Genomic DNA, 13,438 nt, shown 5'->3' with positions numbered 1-13,438 from the left:
CCCTCCACCCCCCTGCCCCATCCCACCCTCTTTTTTGCTAAGCCGTGCATCAGCACCGTGAATTCCAAGAAGCAGTAGGTGTTTCTTGGCATTTCAACCGGGATTTTGGAAAGGGAAGCTGGGTATTTAATGGGAAAAAATTGCGATGGAAGGAAGGGATGCGGAGGCTGCACACAGCCTTGGGTTTGCAGGCGTGTGGAAGTTGTTGAAATAGGTAAAGGGTCGAAACTGGCATTTGGAAAATGGTGACTGTTTCTTTAGTTACTTAAATGATGCACGAATATAAGGGAAAACTGGGCCACTAAGAATTTTTCCTGTTTTGCGGTTTTCTGTCAGCAGAAGGTAAAACATGTCATTGAAAATATAAAATTTTACATAAACAGCTGATGTTTACATAAGCCTAGATAAGTTTGTGAAATACACAGATCGCCGAAGATGCAGTGCTAGCTGAACTTGGCTATCCTGCTGTTTGTCCATGTAATAATTTATCTTCTTTTTTTTTTTTGTATTGTTGCAGTGTAAGAACAAAGTGAGCATCTGCATCTCTACCAAAGCAACCACCTGCATTCCTTCTCTCCTCTGGAATGGACAATGGGATGGTCTCTGGCTTTATCATGATCAAAAACTTCTTCCTCTTCTGCGTTTCCATGAGTTTAGCCAGCCACTTCGGGTGAGTTGCCAGTTTTTGCTGTGGGTTTTTTAGGAAATGAACAACCTTGGCTCCGTGTGGTGTGGAGCAGTTGAACACAACAAGCGGGCTTTGCATTTCATCTTAATGTGCTGGTGTCACAGGGGAGGGAGCACTTTGCTTTCCTGCTCAAATTTACTATCTCCTATGAGTTCTTTATGCCCGTAGCGCTGTTGCGGCGAGGCTTGGGGGGCACGGGGAGCTCAGACCAGGCCTACAGCTGCTGAGTAGCAAAGTAGCTACAGTAGCAGAGCTGGGGGCTGCAGTGCTCCCTGCCTCCGTGTCTGTGACAAGGGGGGCTTGCACTGTCCTTCTCACCTGGCAGGTGCAGGCTATAGGCAGTAGTGCAGGGCTGCAGCAGCAGGACTTGGAGCCTGCTGCTGGCTGGTACAGGCTTTCCTACCGAGTAAGCTAAGATTGTGGCTGCTCAGAAGGATGGCTGAGTTTGAAACTTGCTGTAATAATTAGAAATTGTGTTTCCCTGAAGTGTATAACAAGTAATCCCGTTTCCTTATTTTGGCTTTGGATACCTTCTTGACAGTGATGTTCTGAAAACTATATTGAAGAAATACTCCTACTATAGCTTTTAGGGAAAAAAAAAAACCCAAAACCAACAACAACCAACAAGCAAACAAAAAACCCCCCACAAACAAAAAACAGAAAATCCTTATTTATATGTCTTTTCCTAAAGCCATAAATCTTAAGAACTTTCCAAAATTGGGCTATGCAATGGAATCTAGAAAAAGCATTTCACAAGTGCTCTGGAAATGTAGGTTGATTCTTTTTTTGTGGAGGAGAACAATTATTTATGATTTCACCAGAAAAAAATGAATCCTCCCAACGTGCTGATTTACAAGCACACCCATCGATTCCTTGCTATAAGAAGATATAAAATGGAGATGCAAATCAGTCTGCGTTTTCAAGCAAAGTGATTTTTTTTTCCAGATTTGAACTAGGAGAAAGACCAAACTTTTGAGTGATCACTGTCAATGCTCTAAACAAAACTTAGCCCTGTCTCCAGCCTGTGTCCTATGTAGGCAGTTGGAAGCCTGTGACCACAGTGGCTTACGTGAATGGTTGTAGGACTGCACACTACAAAGGGTGCAAAGAGCTGCACACTGATTTATTCACCTTGGAAAAGCTTGATCCTGCTTTCACTGTGGTCTAAGGCAAAACTCCCTGGACTTTGTGATAGAAATGAAGAGGGCTTAGATAGCATGGGACTGGTTTTAAACTTGTCTTGACATGGTTGTAATTTGACAAAGTATTGCCCCATTGAGAAAATCTTCAGGACTGTAGCCTAAAGTTCTCCCTGATGGTCCATCATCCCTGCAGAAGGTAGCACATTGCAATAGTTGAGCATGACCTGTTTGGTGTGGGGTCTTTTAACTGTGTTAACTCATCTAACAGAATAATAGATAGGTGAGACTGCAAAATGTATGAAAAAGGTTTAACTCTCCCTTTCAAGTCCAAAGCAAATACTGAATCTAAGTCCCAGCTAGGAATCGGTGTGACCTGTCACCTGGCAAATAATCAGAACAGGACAGTTAGGGGAAACTAGGACACTTGTTTTCTGCAAGTTACTCAGAAAGCTTCTGTGCACTAAAATGAGATCATCATATAACTCCCCCCACCCCCCCGCCCCCCATTTCAGATCTAGTAATTTTAGTCCAGGCCTGCAGAGATAAGCAGCTGCAATTTGCTGCACCGTTCACATGCTGCCTTAGGGCTGAATTTTGACCCTGCTCAAAAGACAGAGGATGCTCCACCGGTTCTGTTTCAGAGGCAGAAGCAGTTTCAGAGTGTAATTTGCTAAGTGCTTTGGGACTGACTCTTCAGGACAGAATGGTACAATGTACATGTAGGCTGGTATATTAACTGCAAGAATCTAATACTGATAATACTTGCTGTTGCTACCAGGTTTTTCTTTATTAGCTTCATCCATGTTTGGACTGCACTCTTACAGTGCAGTGCATTTTTGCAAGATTATCTGATAAAGTGATTGGTCAAATGAGCGCAAATTAAAAAAACAAAATACAATAGGACATTACAGATAGAAGCAGAGATTTGTCTATGATTCTCCATAGTCATTCCATATTTATATTAGTTAATAGATAGTTTTTGCTGACATAGCCAAAGCCACCTTGACGGATTTTGATGTGCGATGCCTGGTAAAACAAACAGGATTTATGTATCACAGTCTCCTAGGCTACTTCAGAAATCTCAGCAAAAGTCTGGGATTAATGTTTAACATAAATACGACTATCGAGAGTTATCCACATCAATAGGTGGTAGAGAAGGACTGTAGGCATAGTTGGTACAAATTATTCAAAAAAACCAAAACAGAATTAAAATTCAAACATACAGATGAAACGAGAAGAGAGTGCAAAGCCCTCCACTGTTGTTGGTGTTACAACATTATGAGTCTACTTCTGCAGAAATGGTCCAGCACGAGTCAAGGCTTTTTCAAGCCTGCTTGAATTCAAGCCTTGAGTTGTATAATGCTCTAATGAGTTAAGGTATTTTACTGAAGTACTTCAATCTAGTTCATGCTTGTCTTGAAAGTAAACATTAATAATAGAGCTAGAGAATAATTTAAAGTCAAATATAACCATGAAGAGTATTTTCAGGTGAGACATGAGACTGATTCCTCCCATCTGTTTTGCGTGAAGGGTTGCACTGAATTCAGTCTCAGTTTCACGAGTGCAAGGCCTGCAGGGTCAGGCTGACAAAACCAAGCAGAAGGTGGGTGCTCTCCTGGCAGGGGGTCATTGGAAATGCAAAAATAATTCGGACTCTGCTCCTTTCAGACTGATGCCCACAAGAGTGATGCTGTGAGGCTGAGCATATCAGTCAAGGAAGGAAATCAACGTACTCAGGCTCCTGTCCTGCCAGGCTCCACGGGTGCTGTGGCACTACCCAGCATCTGGCACTTTCTGGCCCTCAGGGAGGCCATGGTGGGCAAGGGCGCGCACAATGGCTGACTGCCTGCACCGAAATCTGCCTGAGATGAGGTAGCATTGCAGTCAGCCCCATGCCAATAAACTTCGCTGCTTCCTGAATCATTTTTGCAAGCCCCAGCCTGTCCACGGGGCAGGGGCTTGCGTGTCCACTGACGCACAGTCCCTGTGCATTTGCATTTTAGATGAGCGATTTCAGAAATCTGTCCGAGAGCTGAAATCAATGGGGATGGATGTTGTTGGTGTAACCACAGTTTAGTTGTCATCTGCTAATAATATTTATAATAGTATAAACACGGAAAACAGAAGATCTCAATTAAATGTAGCCAATGCAATACTTTTCTGTACACTGTAAGAATTCAGTCCATGGCTTGTCTACAGTTTCACATACTTTTCCACTAGCTTACGGCCCTTATCACTAAGACCACAATCCTGCTATTTAGGCTAAATGTACCTCTCCTTTAGGCTGTTATTTCAGGTTAGTCTCTGCAGTCCTAAGCAGTTAGTTCTGCTGGGTTATCCGTTTCCAAGTACTTGCAGATGCTAGGGAGTTCTTCCTCATATTTTTAAGATTAATATTGTAAGAATTACCATATGTTTATGCAGTCATGCTTATCCTTTTTTTTTTTTTTTAAATTCTGTTTTCCTTTCCTTCTGCATGCTTCCAGATAGCTTTTTGAACCAGTAGACAATTTTAATAACTGGAAAACTAAGTGGTTACCTAGAACTGCTTGGAGGAGGCAGACAGACATCAGTCAATCCCTCTGCCAAACAGAAAGTGATGGCTTCAGCATCTCTGTTTCCCTTGGCCTACTGGCTGGCCAAATAGCAGGCATGTACCCGCAGACCATCCAGCACGTGCTTGGTGCAGGATCAGCCCTGGCACATGTTGCCTCCTAGTGAAGCTGCCGTTCGGTGACTTGGGGAGCTGAGAGTACTGGGAGATGTTTAGTGACTGGGAGAAATTCAGGATATTGAAAAGGGTGTTAAGGTGCAAGGGGATGAGGATGATAAGATGTTGCCCTGTGAAAAACAGGCTTCTGTTGCACTGCTCGCAAATTGCTCAGTCCCAGAAGGTAGTAAAATACTGGTCTTGCTAAATAAAGGAATTAAATTATTCCTTAAGGATCTTCAAAGACCATTAAAGTTCCATCATTTTAGTCAGTCCTCTCCGCTATCCTAATCTGATATGAAAGAATAGAATCTTCATTGCACAAATTCACAAAATAACAGCATGTTTAGATCTTGAGGATCCATAAAAAAAGGATGGCAAGAAGCTAACTTAGAAAAGTAAATCTATTTCCTTTGATGTCTGGCTAGCTGACAGTATTCAAAAGTGTGCAAGTGTGTTCTCCACTGTCTTTTCCACAAACTGTTAATTTCTCTGAAGTTCTGGTATAATTCCAGTCCTATTAAAGCAAGTTATCGGCAACTCTAGTCTTAAGAGAAAGTGAGGGGAAAAAAAAAAACAACCAACTTTCAGTCACAAAATACTCAGTTATTTTTTCCAGTGTCTCTTACTTTTTTCTTTTTTTAAGTTTTGGGAAAATCATGAAATATCTAATGTACCTTTTCATCTTATTACGACTAAGCTATGAATAGTACCTGTCATGATTTTGACTAGATGGCAAAAAAGACAATGATGTTTAAATTAGTAAATGACGAACTCCTCGGAGGAAGTAGCTGAGCATCTTTCGAGAGTTACTACATTTTACACTGATGTGCCTCTTCTGTAGCTTATGATTTTTCCAGTCACCCTGAAATTGCAGTATTAAATAAATGTGATGAGAAGTATTCCTGGTTGGTTTAGTTTATGTTCAATAATGAGCTTTAAATGTAATTATCTCTGAATTTTCTTAGCATTTCCTAAGGTTCTTTTCAAGGTTTATTTTTATCCATAACTGAAAGTATCTGCTATAAAAACATTTTCGGTTGCAGAGAGGCAGTAGTGTACTTACCTGCTAATATGTTGATAAAACCTGATCTTTAGCTATGTGGAAATAATTAGTTTAGGATAGCTCCTGTTTCCTCTCTATTCTTAGAGCTATAGTATCTAATATATGCATGTAACTTTACAAGTACCGTTTAAAGGTCTAATGTCATAAAAGACAACCTCAGCACTTACTCCAAAACATGTATTTCACCAGCAATCTCAAAAATAGAAATTAAATGCTAACTTTTCAGTAACATTTGCATTAGTGGCAAACAGTAATCCATCTACAAATGCAACTTCACATAATACTGACATTTTGCCGAAGTTCAGCGTCAGATGCCTTCTTTTTCGGGTGAAGCGATCTGCCAAACCTAAATTGGATTGCAGATTTGCAGATGAAGTGCAGACTCTTTATGAGTCTTCGCCCTAGTTGTTTCTCCATCTTTTTCATCTATTAATTAGCTTTTCTTGTGGAGGTATGAAAGTATTTCAGTATTTGAGGTGTGTATGCTATTCTTGTGAAAGATATACGTAGCTGAGATAGAAGGAAGCAACATCAATAACTTTTGTTAGATTCAGAGGAGCAGTTATGAGAACTAAATATATTTTGTCCCATCCCCACAAAAATAGTTCAATGGAAATCTTCCCTCTGAGTTCAACTGGCTTTGAATTCAGCCATAAGCACTAAAAATAACTATCTTTTTCAAGAGCAGAGAAACTAGTGAAGCTTTTGTATCCTGTGCCCCCAGCACCGTACCTTTGCAGTACTCCTGGCTCCACATTTGGCATCCCTTGTTCCCATCTCCCATTGCAACACCTATGTTTTACCTCTGAGGTACTTTTCTCCCAGGATCTTTACTAATCACCCTGCAAATCTCCTCCACATCTCTTAATTAGCAGAGAGGAGGTGGGCTGGTTTTGCTGAGGCTGTTTCTGAGCTACATGCGTGCTGACTGGCCCAGTCAGCGAGCCAGGGGGAATAGATGACTGCTGACCTCACATTTTTACTTAATGAGGCACTAATTTAGATCTCTCTCCCCTTGTCTAGTCACTGCTTCTCATGAAACTTGTAGGAATGAAATGAAGTTTGATCTCTCTGCTTCTTTGTTAGATGCACTGGAAAATGAAAATGGGTTTCTGGATTGATACAGTGAAGCAGGCAGTCAGCATGCTTTTTCTTATGAAAAAAAGAAGCTAAAATAAATGAGAAAAGTTTAAAATAGTATTCTAGGATTTTACAAAAGCATTAGTTATGGTCGCTGCTTGGAGACCTTCGTAACTTCTGTCTCCTGTTTGTATTTGTTAGGCCGCTGCTTGTAAATGTGCACCTTTAGGTGGTGAATGTCTTTGATCACGATTGACAAAAAAGTCTACGGTCTTTTGTCTTGAATGGTGCAGTCTGCAAGGTGATCTAACATTTCTGTAATCCGTTTGCATCTGCTGGATTAACTGTCTTGCATTATAGTCAAACATGTCCGCGATGTTGTCTGCCTCAGTTACTCACTAGAGGTTGTCATCACAGCATAGAAAAAATAATTAATTTGGTTTTTTGACCACGGAGAGATGGGATGGCCTAAAAACTGGGTGAGATTTGCGGCCATGCCTCCACCTGCAGTGAAGGGGAGCTTCTGGTGGCCTTGGGCTCTCCAGAGTTGAGCTTGCAGAGGGTTGCAGCTGTGGCACCAGCACTTGTGCTGTGAGGAGCCTCCTTGGCCAGGTGTATGCAGGTGCTTTGGCCTTCCTGGGAATTGGACCCATGCTCCCACCACCTGGCCTTGCTCCGCTTTCCTGAGAGGCTTTGCCATCCTTTCCTTTTCCAGCAGAAGCACAGAAGCTGTAAAGGGAACAGGTGCAGGACTGGGAGTTCCCACATCTGTGAGGGGCCATCCTGAGACAGATCTTGTGTGACTAAAACTTCCAGGCCCATTACACTGGTGTCAGTGAGGTCCCAGTAGTGTGAACCTTGCACAGGTAAAACCAGTTTGATGTCCCTTGTTTTTCTTTATATAAATCCTGTTCTGTTAGGTAAGCCTAACGCATATGTTACAAGCATTCTGCAAGGCAAGCTGCTCTGAGGGATGCTTTGAGGTTCTCTATTTATTTACTGATTTATTTCCCTGGGGACTGGTAGTAAACAAACATGGATTTTTAATTTTTGTTTATCCCTGGGTGACTGGCTCACATCGAGTTCAGGTTGTTGGGGTGTAAGTGATTGCTGGCTCCTGGCAGGGTGCGTGAGGCAGGGTACGGTTCCTAGTGGGGTGATGTGCCCTCTGTCACAGCTGGAGCGTTGGTTGGTGATTTCAGCAGAGACTGAAACTTGAATAAGCACTGAGTGTGAGCAAACTTGCTGTCTTAAGAGATGCTCATTGCTTGCTGCAGGTAAAACATGCTTATGGATAAACTCCTATGTCTGTTCTTTAGGTATGCAAAGACAATAGTAGGCAAGGGATTCTTCTCAGCATCTTTAAATGAAAATCAAATGGACTTAAAATGCAAGTTATAGTTGTGCTGTGAGCTGGGGAATCAGCTACATCATACCTGATCAGACAAGTTTAAAATAAAAAAATCAGTGATGTTTTGTGGGCTTAAAGGACCATATCTGAAATACTTATGTACATATCTCACTGAAATAAAAAAGAGTTTGGAATAAAAACAAGTCTGGCCCAAACGATACGGCATGAGGCCCACTACACATTGTTGTTATTTGCATACTACAAGGGAGGACTGATTTATGCAAAAGAGGGAGGAGGAATGAAGAACTGTGTTTTCTGCACTGCAGTACATTTTTCAGATACCCCGGTGATCTAGGGTGTGATTTTTGAACACAGTGGGAGTTCATTATCCTCAAATGAGGCTAGAGTTCATCCTTTGTTCTGTCAATAAATTACATAAACTGTGAAAATTAGGAGCTGTTTGGCATGTAAGCATTAAAGATTACCTTCAGACAGACTTGAAGGAGTGTCCCCAGGCAAACCTGTGCTGCTCATGCAGCTTCCCTGCCAGCTGATCCAGTTCCTGAAGACTGGAGAGCTAACCCAGGGAAAAACCAGTAACAGCTTCTGCTGGCCCTGTGAGCCAACCTTGCTCCTTGCAGGGGATGGAGACATGGTAAGTGGTGGGGCTGAGGTGAGGCAGGGCAGAGCAGGGCACTGAGATCTCCCTGTCCATTATGGTGAGAGAGTCAGGGGGCTCACACATCCCTCGATCCAGGGCTGTACCTCCATGGCATCATCCTTGCTTGGGTCCTGCTCCTCCAGGGAGAGTTATTTATGGTTGCTTATAGCAGTGGTGAAGTCACTGCAGCTCCCTGTGCCACTCAGCTGGAGCTTCAGGAAAGGTCAGAGGCTCCATTGCAAAATTCCCTTGAGACTGAAGCCCCTTGAGGCTGGCACGGCTTTTGATGTGTTTCTTTTCATTTGCGTAAAATAGCTTCTCGCAAACGCCAACAGCATCGGGAAAAGAGGACGCCAATGATAACATCACTATATTCACCAGGATCTTGGACGGTCTGCTGGACGGCTACGACAACCGACTGCGCCCGGGACTGGGAGGTAGGATAACATGTTCGCTGTGGCCAGTCTCCCACTATGCGGACCATAGTTTACATGATGCCCTCCCGAATGAGTTCCTGCTCTCAGCACGGGCCTTGATGACGGAGGTGTGTTTCATTAGTTAAACAAAGCCCAGAAAGTACATTTGTCTCCTGGCAAATGGGGCACAATACAAAGGTCTCTGAAAGTCATCTTCTTTCAGTCATTGAGGTAATCTGAGGTTGGGTTAAGAGAGCACATGCAATGCATTTTTCCTGTAGTTAAATACAGTTTGGGTTTCTTTTCTTTCTGGTACTCCCTAAGGTGAGTGAGGCAGGGTACTAGCAGGTTGCTGCAAAGTTCCCTCACTGGTCAGCATATATAAAATTATGCTGGTGACAAAAATCTTTATTAAAAACAGATCCCCAAACCATCCATTTTTAGACAGCTACAGTAAATCTGTATTGATATGTCATTTTGATAACCTTTACAGTAGCTATTTTAAAACCATAACGTGAATAGTTGCTTGCCTTCCTAACCTTTTTGAGCCCTCCTTCAGCTCTCTATCCCCCAGATTTCTCTCATCTTCTACCCATGTGTAAACCATCTGTTATGTTTCTTCCTAGCCCTTTTTTAGTCTGGCTACCCCCTCCCCTTCCTCTTGTGAGACCAACACATTGCTTTCATCCCTTTCTCTCCTTCTCCTCTCACTTTACAGAGAAGCTTGAAAATAGGGCTCAATGCTCCTATCTTATGTAATGAACTTCTGAAACTTCTGCCCTTAAATTAAATTAGTCCTGGATTTGAAAAGATGCCAGAAAGACTTAGAGTCTTCAGGGTAGAATTAATTTTGCCTAACTTTGGACATCTATAATATAGATGTCTGAAATTGGGCAGATGACCCAAGCCAGCAGAAGGGAATAGGTCCTTCCAAGACACAATTGATCTCATCCCATAGTAGGTGTTGAAACCTGTCGATGAGAGGAATTGTACCTTCAAAGGGTCTGTTTCTTTCCACTCATTATAAGCAGAGAGCCTGGGCTCCCAGAGATTGCCATCTGCATTTGATCAGGGATGAAATTCCTCCTCAAACAACTTCTTGCTTTCAAGTTTTTGGGTGTTTTTTGAGTGACTCAGAAATTGTTAATAGAGAAATGCATCAGAAGCACGTATTTACATCTTAAAACAATTACTAAACCAGAATCTATATTTATTACAGAGAGAATAACTCAGGTGAAAACAGACATCTATGTAACGAGTTTTGGTCCTGTGTCAGACACAGAAATGGTAAGTTTGAGCACATGGCTCCCAACTCCTTTGTATTTACTTTGTTAAACTAATTTTCAGAACCATCACTTCTTTTCAGACCCTGCAATACCTTGACTGTTTCTTTGTGCCAGGAATATACCATTGACGTTTTTTTCCGACAAAGCTGGAAAGATGAAAGGCTGCGATTCAAAGGGCCTATGCAGCGCCTCCCTCTTAACAACCTGCTCGCCAGCAAGATTTGGACACCAGACACTTTTTTCCACAACGGCAAGAAGTCTATTGCTCACAACATGACAACTCCAAACAAACTTCTGCGCCTGGAGGATGATGGCACTCTGCTGTATACCATGAGGTAATAACTGGGATCAATTTCTTCTGGTGCCGATTGCCAGCTAGTTCTGCAAATACTTGTGGGGAGCACCACTTCCCCCACGTAGCAGAGCCGGACAACCAATCTTTCACACATATTTATGTGACTATCAAGAAAAATGGAAAATATAATTGCTGCCTACAAGTACCAATTAATTTGTAGCTTCTGAATACTGCTAGTGCTTAAATATTTCCTTTGATTAAATGGAAGGCATATTCTCAACAGATTTGATGATTCACTCTAGCTTTTTTATGAAGATCTGTTCTCTCTTACTGTTTGTATTTGCAGCTGCAGTGCTGGTTGCAGGAGAACTGTCTCCAAGGCCAGAAACTGAGATCTTGTTCTGGGGCAGCACATCTTGAACCCTTGGAGCTCTCATTATTATTTTTTCGGTTTCATTAATGGTGTTTAAAGGGAAATCATCACAGGGATAAATGAAATAAGCTAGCAGCACTGTGAAGCTGCTTTAGCATATTTTCCTGAAAACAAAGCTGACACATTGTATTGGCGGAGAAGCAGACTGGTGTCTCAAATCTTCAGGGTCGTGCTCCTCATCTGATTAGAGGATACTGTCAACCTTCATCATTGCATAACCTAGATACAAGTTACAATATCAGTGATGTTAGAGGATTGTCTGAAATTCTTCCCAGACCAAATCCCAGATCGATGTACAGCAATTTGCTCATTAAAGGTAATTAGCCTGCAGTAATTAAGACTGCCGTCTATCTTCACCAGGGTTTTCTCCAAGAGCATAATCATACGGACACTTGAAAAGGAGATGAAGGGAAAAACCTACAGAGCAACAAAGTGTTTTTCTGTACTTTTCAGGTACGAGCCCAGAGTGGTGCCTGCGACCCAGCAATGTGCTCGGGAGCTTGAGGTTCAATGTTGAAATACCCGGGTTTTCAGCAGGCAGCCCCCAAAAGAGGGAGCGGGGAGCTGAACTCCCACAGGTACCCCATCCTGCTGTGGGGCTGAGCCGACAGCTGCCTGCGGCCGCAGCTTGGGAAGGGGAGCTCCCAGCTCACTGCCAGGGCCCAGTGGTTAAGACCTGTTGGGGCTTAAGGGGATTACACTTTTACATGTGGTCACCTGGAGCTTCCTAGGTTTCATTTCAGGTTTTTCTGACCTGTTTGTTTTATTTATTTATTTTAGCCTTAACCTTCTATCCCTTTTTCTGAAAGGAAGAGAGATTTAGGAGAAGTAAGGTATCCTTACATAAGTCCTTACAGCATTAGAACATCATGGTTGTAACTGTACTAGTGCTAAGAAGACTTAGACATGATAGAGTTTGTGTTTAAAAGAAGGAAAAAACCCTCTTTTTCTCTTCTGCTATGTGTATTGCTGTTCTTACTAGCCCCAAGTTAGTGAGCTCTGCAATAATAGACTCCTGAAACAATGTGAGGATACACATAAATGCTTAAATGAAGTCAGCATAACTATCAGGCAAACCTATATTTCACAAAAATATTGGTAATGACAACCTTGAAACCAGTCTCACTGCCTCTAGGACTATTATAGTACTACTCCAGAGACTGGTACAGGGGCAGTTCCTGATTATCTGTGTAAATTCCTTGTGTAAGTGAAGTTCAGACCAGGCTAGCAGTCAGCCTTGAGCAAAACATTACGTTGTGTGGCGGATTCACAGCTGGCATCCTATTTCTGTGCAAGCCCTGGGTCTTGCAGTGTTATAGAAATGCAGCAAAGCACCAATTCATGAGGCAATATGCTGAGCCACCCGAGGTAGTGGAGTGAGACCTGGGTGAGCGAGACCTAGGTGAGCTTGCTGCTGAATCTGAGTCACTCTGTGGAGGTACCTCTCCTGCGACCATGGCAGAGCATTGTCGCATTAGGTACCACAAGCTATAGGTATATTGAGGAAAAGACAGTGCCCTGCTCAGCCTATGCAGCTGGAGAAAAAATCGGGTTTAAGACAGAATTTCTCATCATCCCACTCACTCTCTTTTCCTCTGGTTTTCACAGGGGGAAAGCTCTTTGGGATTGATGTTTTTGTAGTCTTCAGAAAGACACAGAATGCTTTTGTAACCTAAAAAACACGCAACATAACTTTTTTTTTTTTTTTTTTGAGAGTATTGTGTGTGGGTGTGCATTTTTGTGGAAATAAATTCCCACTAGCCATGGTGTATGTGATAAGAAATGGAGCGCAAAGCATTTTAAATAGCTTGCCTTCTACTATTGCAAGTAATAACTTTAAAAATAAAAGACCGTCTGTGCTATTCTGTTTAAACATGAGTAAGGAGACTGCTTTTCTAACATGCATGGAGCTGTGCTACTTTAGGGATAGCAGTTTTTTGTGATGGGCATTTTAACAGCCCATGCTCTGCCCTGAGGTGGCTTGAGGATCCAGTCCCAACCTGTGCAGATGTGGTTGTGACACCCAGCCACTCCTTTCAGCTGCCTTTGCATGTCCTGATGAAGGTAACAGCTCAGCAGTGCTGCCTAGCATGGCTTTCCCTGAGAAGATAGGCAGTGTTGGGCTTTTTGAGGGGAGAGCTGCTTGTCTCTGTGGTGGTGCACTGCTTGAAGGTACGGGGTCTTAGCTGGGGTGTGAGCCCCATCTCCTGTAGCTCCCACCAGGCTTACTCAGTTCTCAGGATATGGGAATGTGGAAACAACTCTCTGTTGGCTCTGCATTCCCCTTGTTTCCAAGGAGGAGTTGCAAGC

At 42.7% G+C, this 13,438-nt stretch overlaps 1 protein-coding gene across 1 annotated transcript; it reads left to right on the top strand.

Moving 5' to 3' along the window:
• Positions 1–151: 151 nt before the first annotated feature.
• Positions 152–10,739, top strand: LOC104525365 (gamma-aminobutyric acid receptor subunit alpha-5). The gene is made up of 4 exons (XM_029085085.1): positions 152–670; positions 9,014–9,135; positions 10,334–10,401; positions 10,515–10,739. The coding sequence occupies exons 1-4, from the start codon at positions 585–587 to the stop codon at positions 10,737–10,739; spliced, it is 501 nt and encodes a 166-aa protein (XP_028940918.1). The 5' UTR covers positions 152–584.
• Positions 10,740–13,438: the final 2,699 nt, after the last annotated feature.

The sequence above is a fragment of the Antrostomus carolinensis genome, unplaced genomic scaffold (genome assembly GCF_000700745.2).
Source record: "Antrostomus carolinensis isolate BGI_N321 unplaced genomic scaffold, ASM70074v2 scaffold15565, whole genome shotgun sequence".
NCBI classification, from domain to species: Eukaryota; Metazoa; Chordata; class Aves; order Caprimulgiformes; family Caprimulgidae; genus Antrostomus; species Antrostomus carolinensis.
Note: the sequence above shows the minus strand (reverse complement) of the source record. Positions and strands in the feature narration are given on the sequence as shown.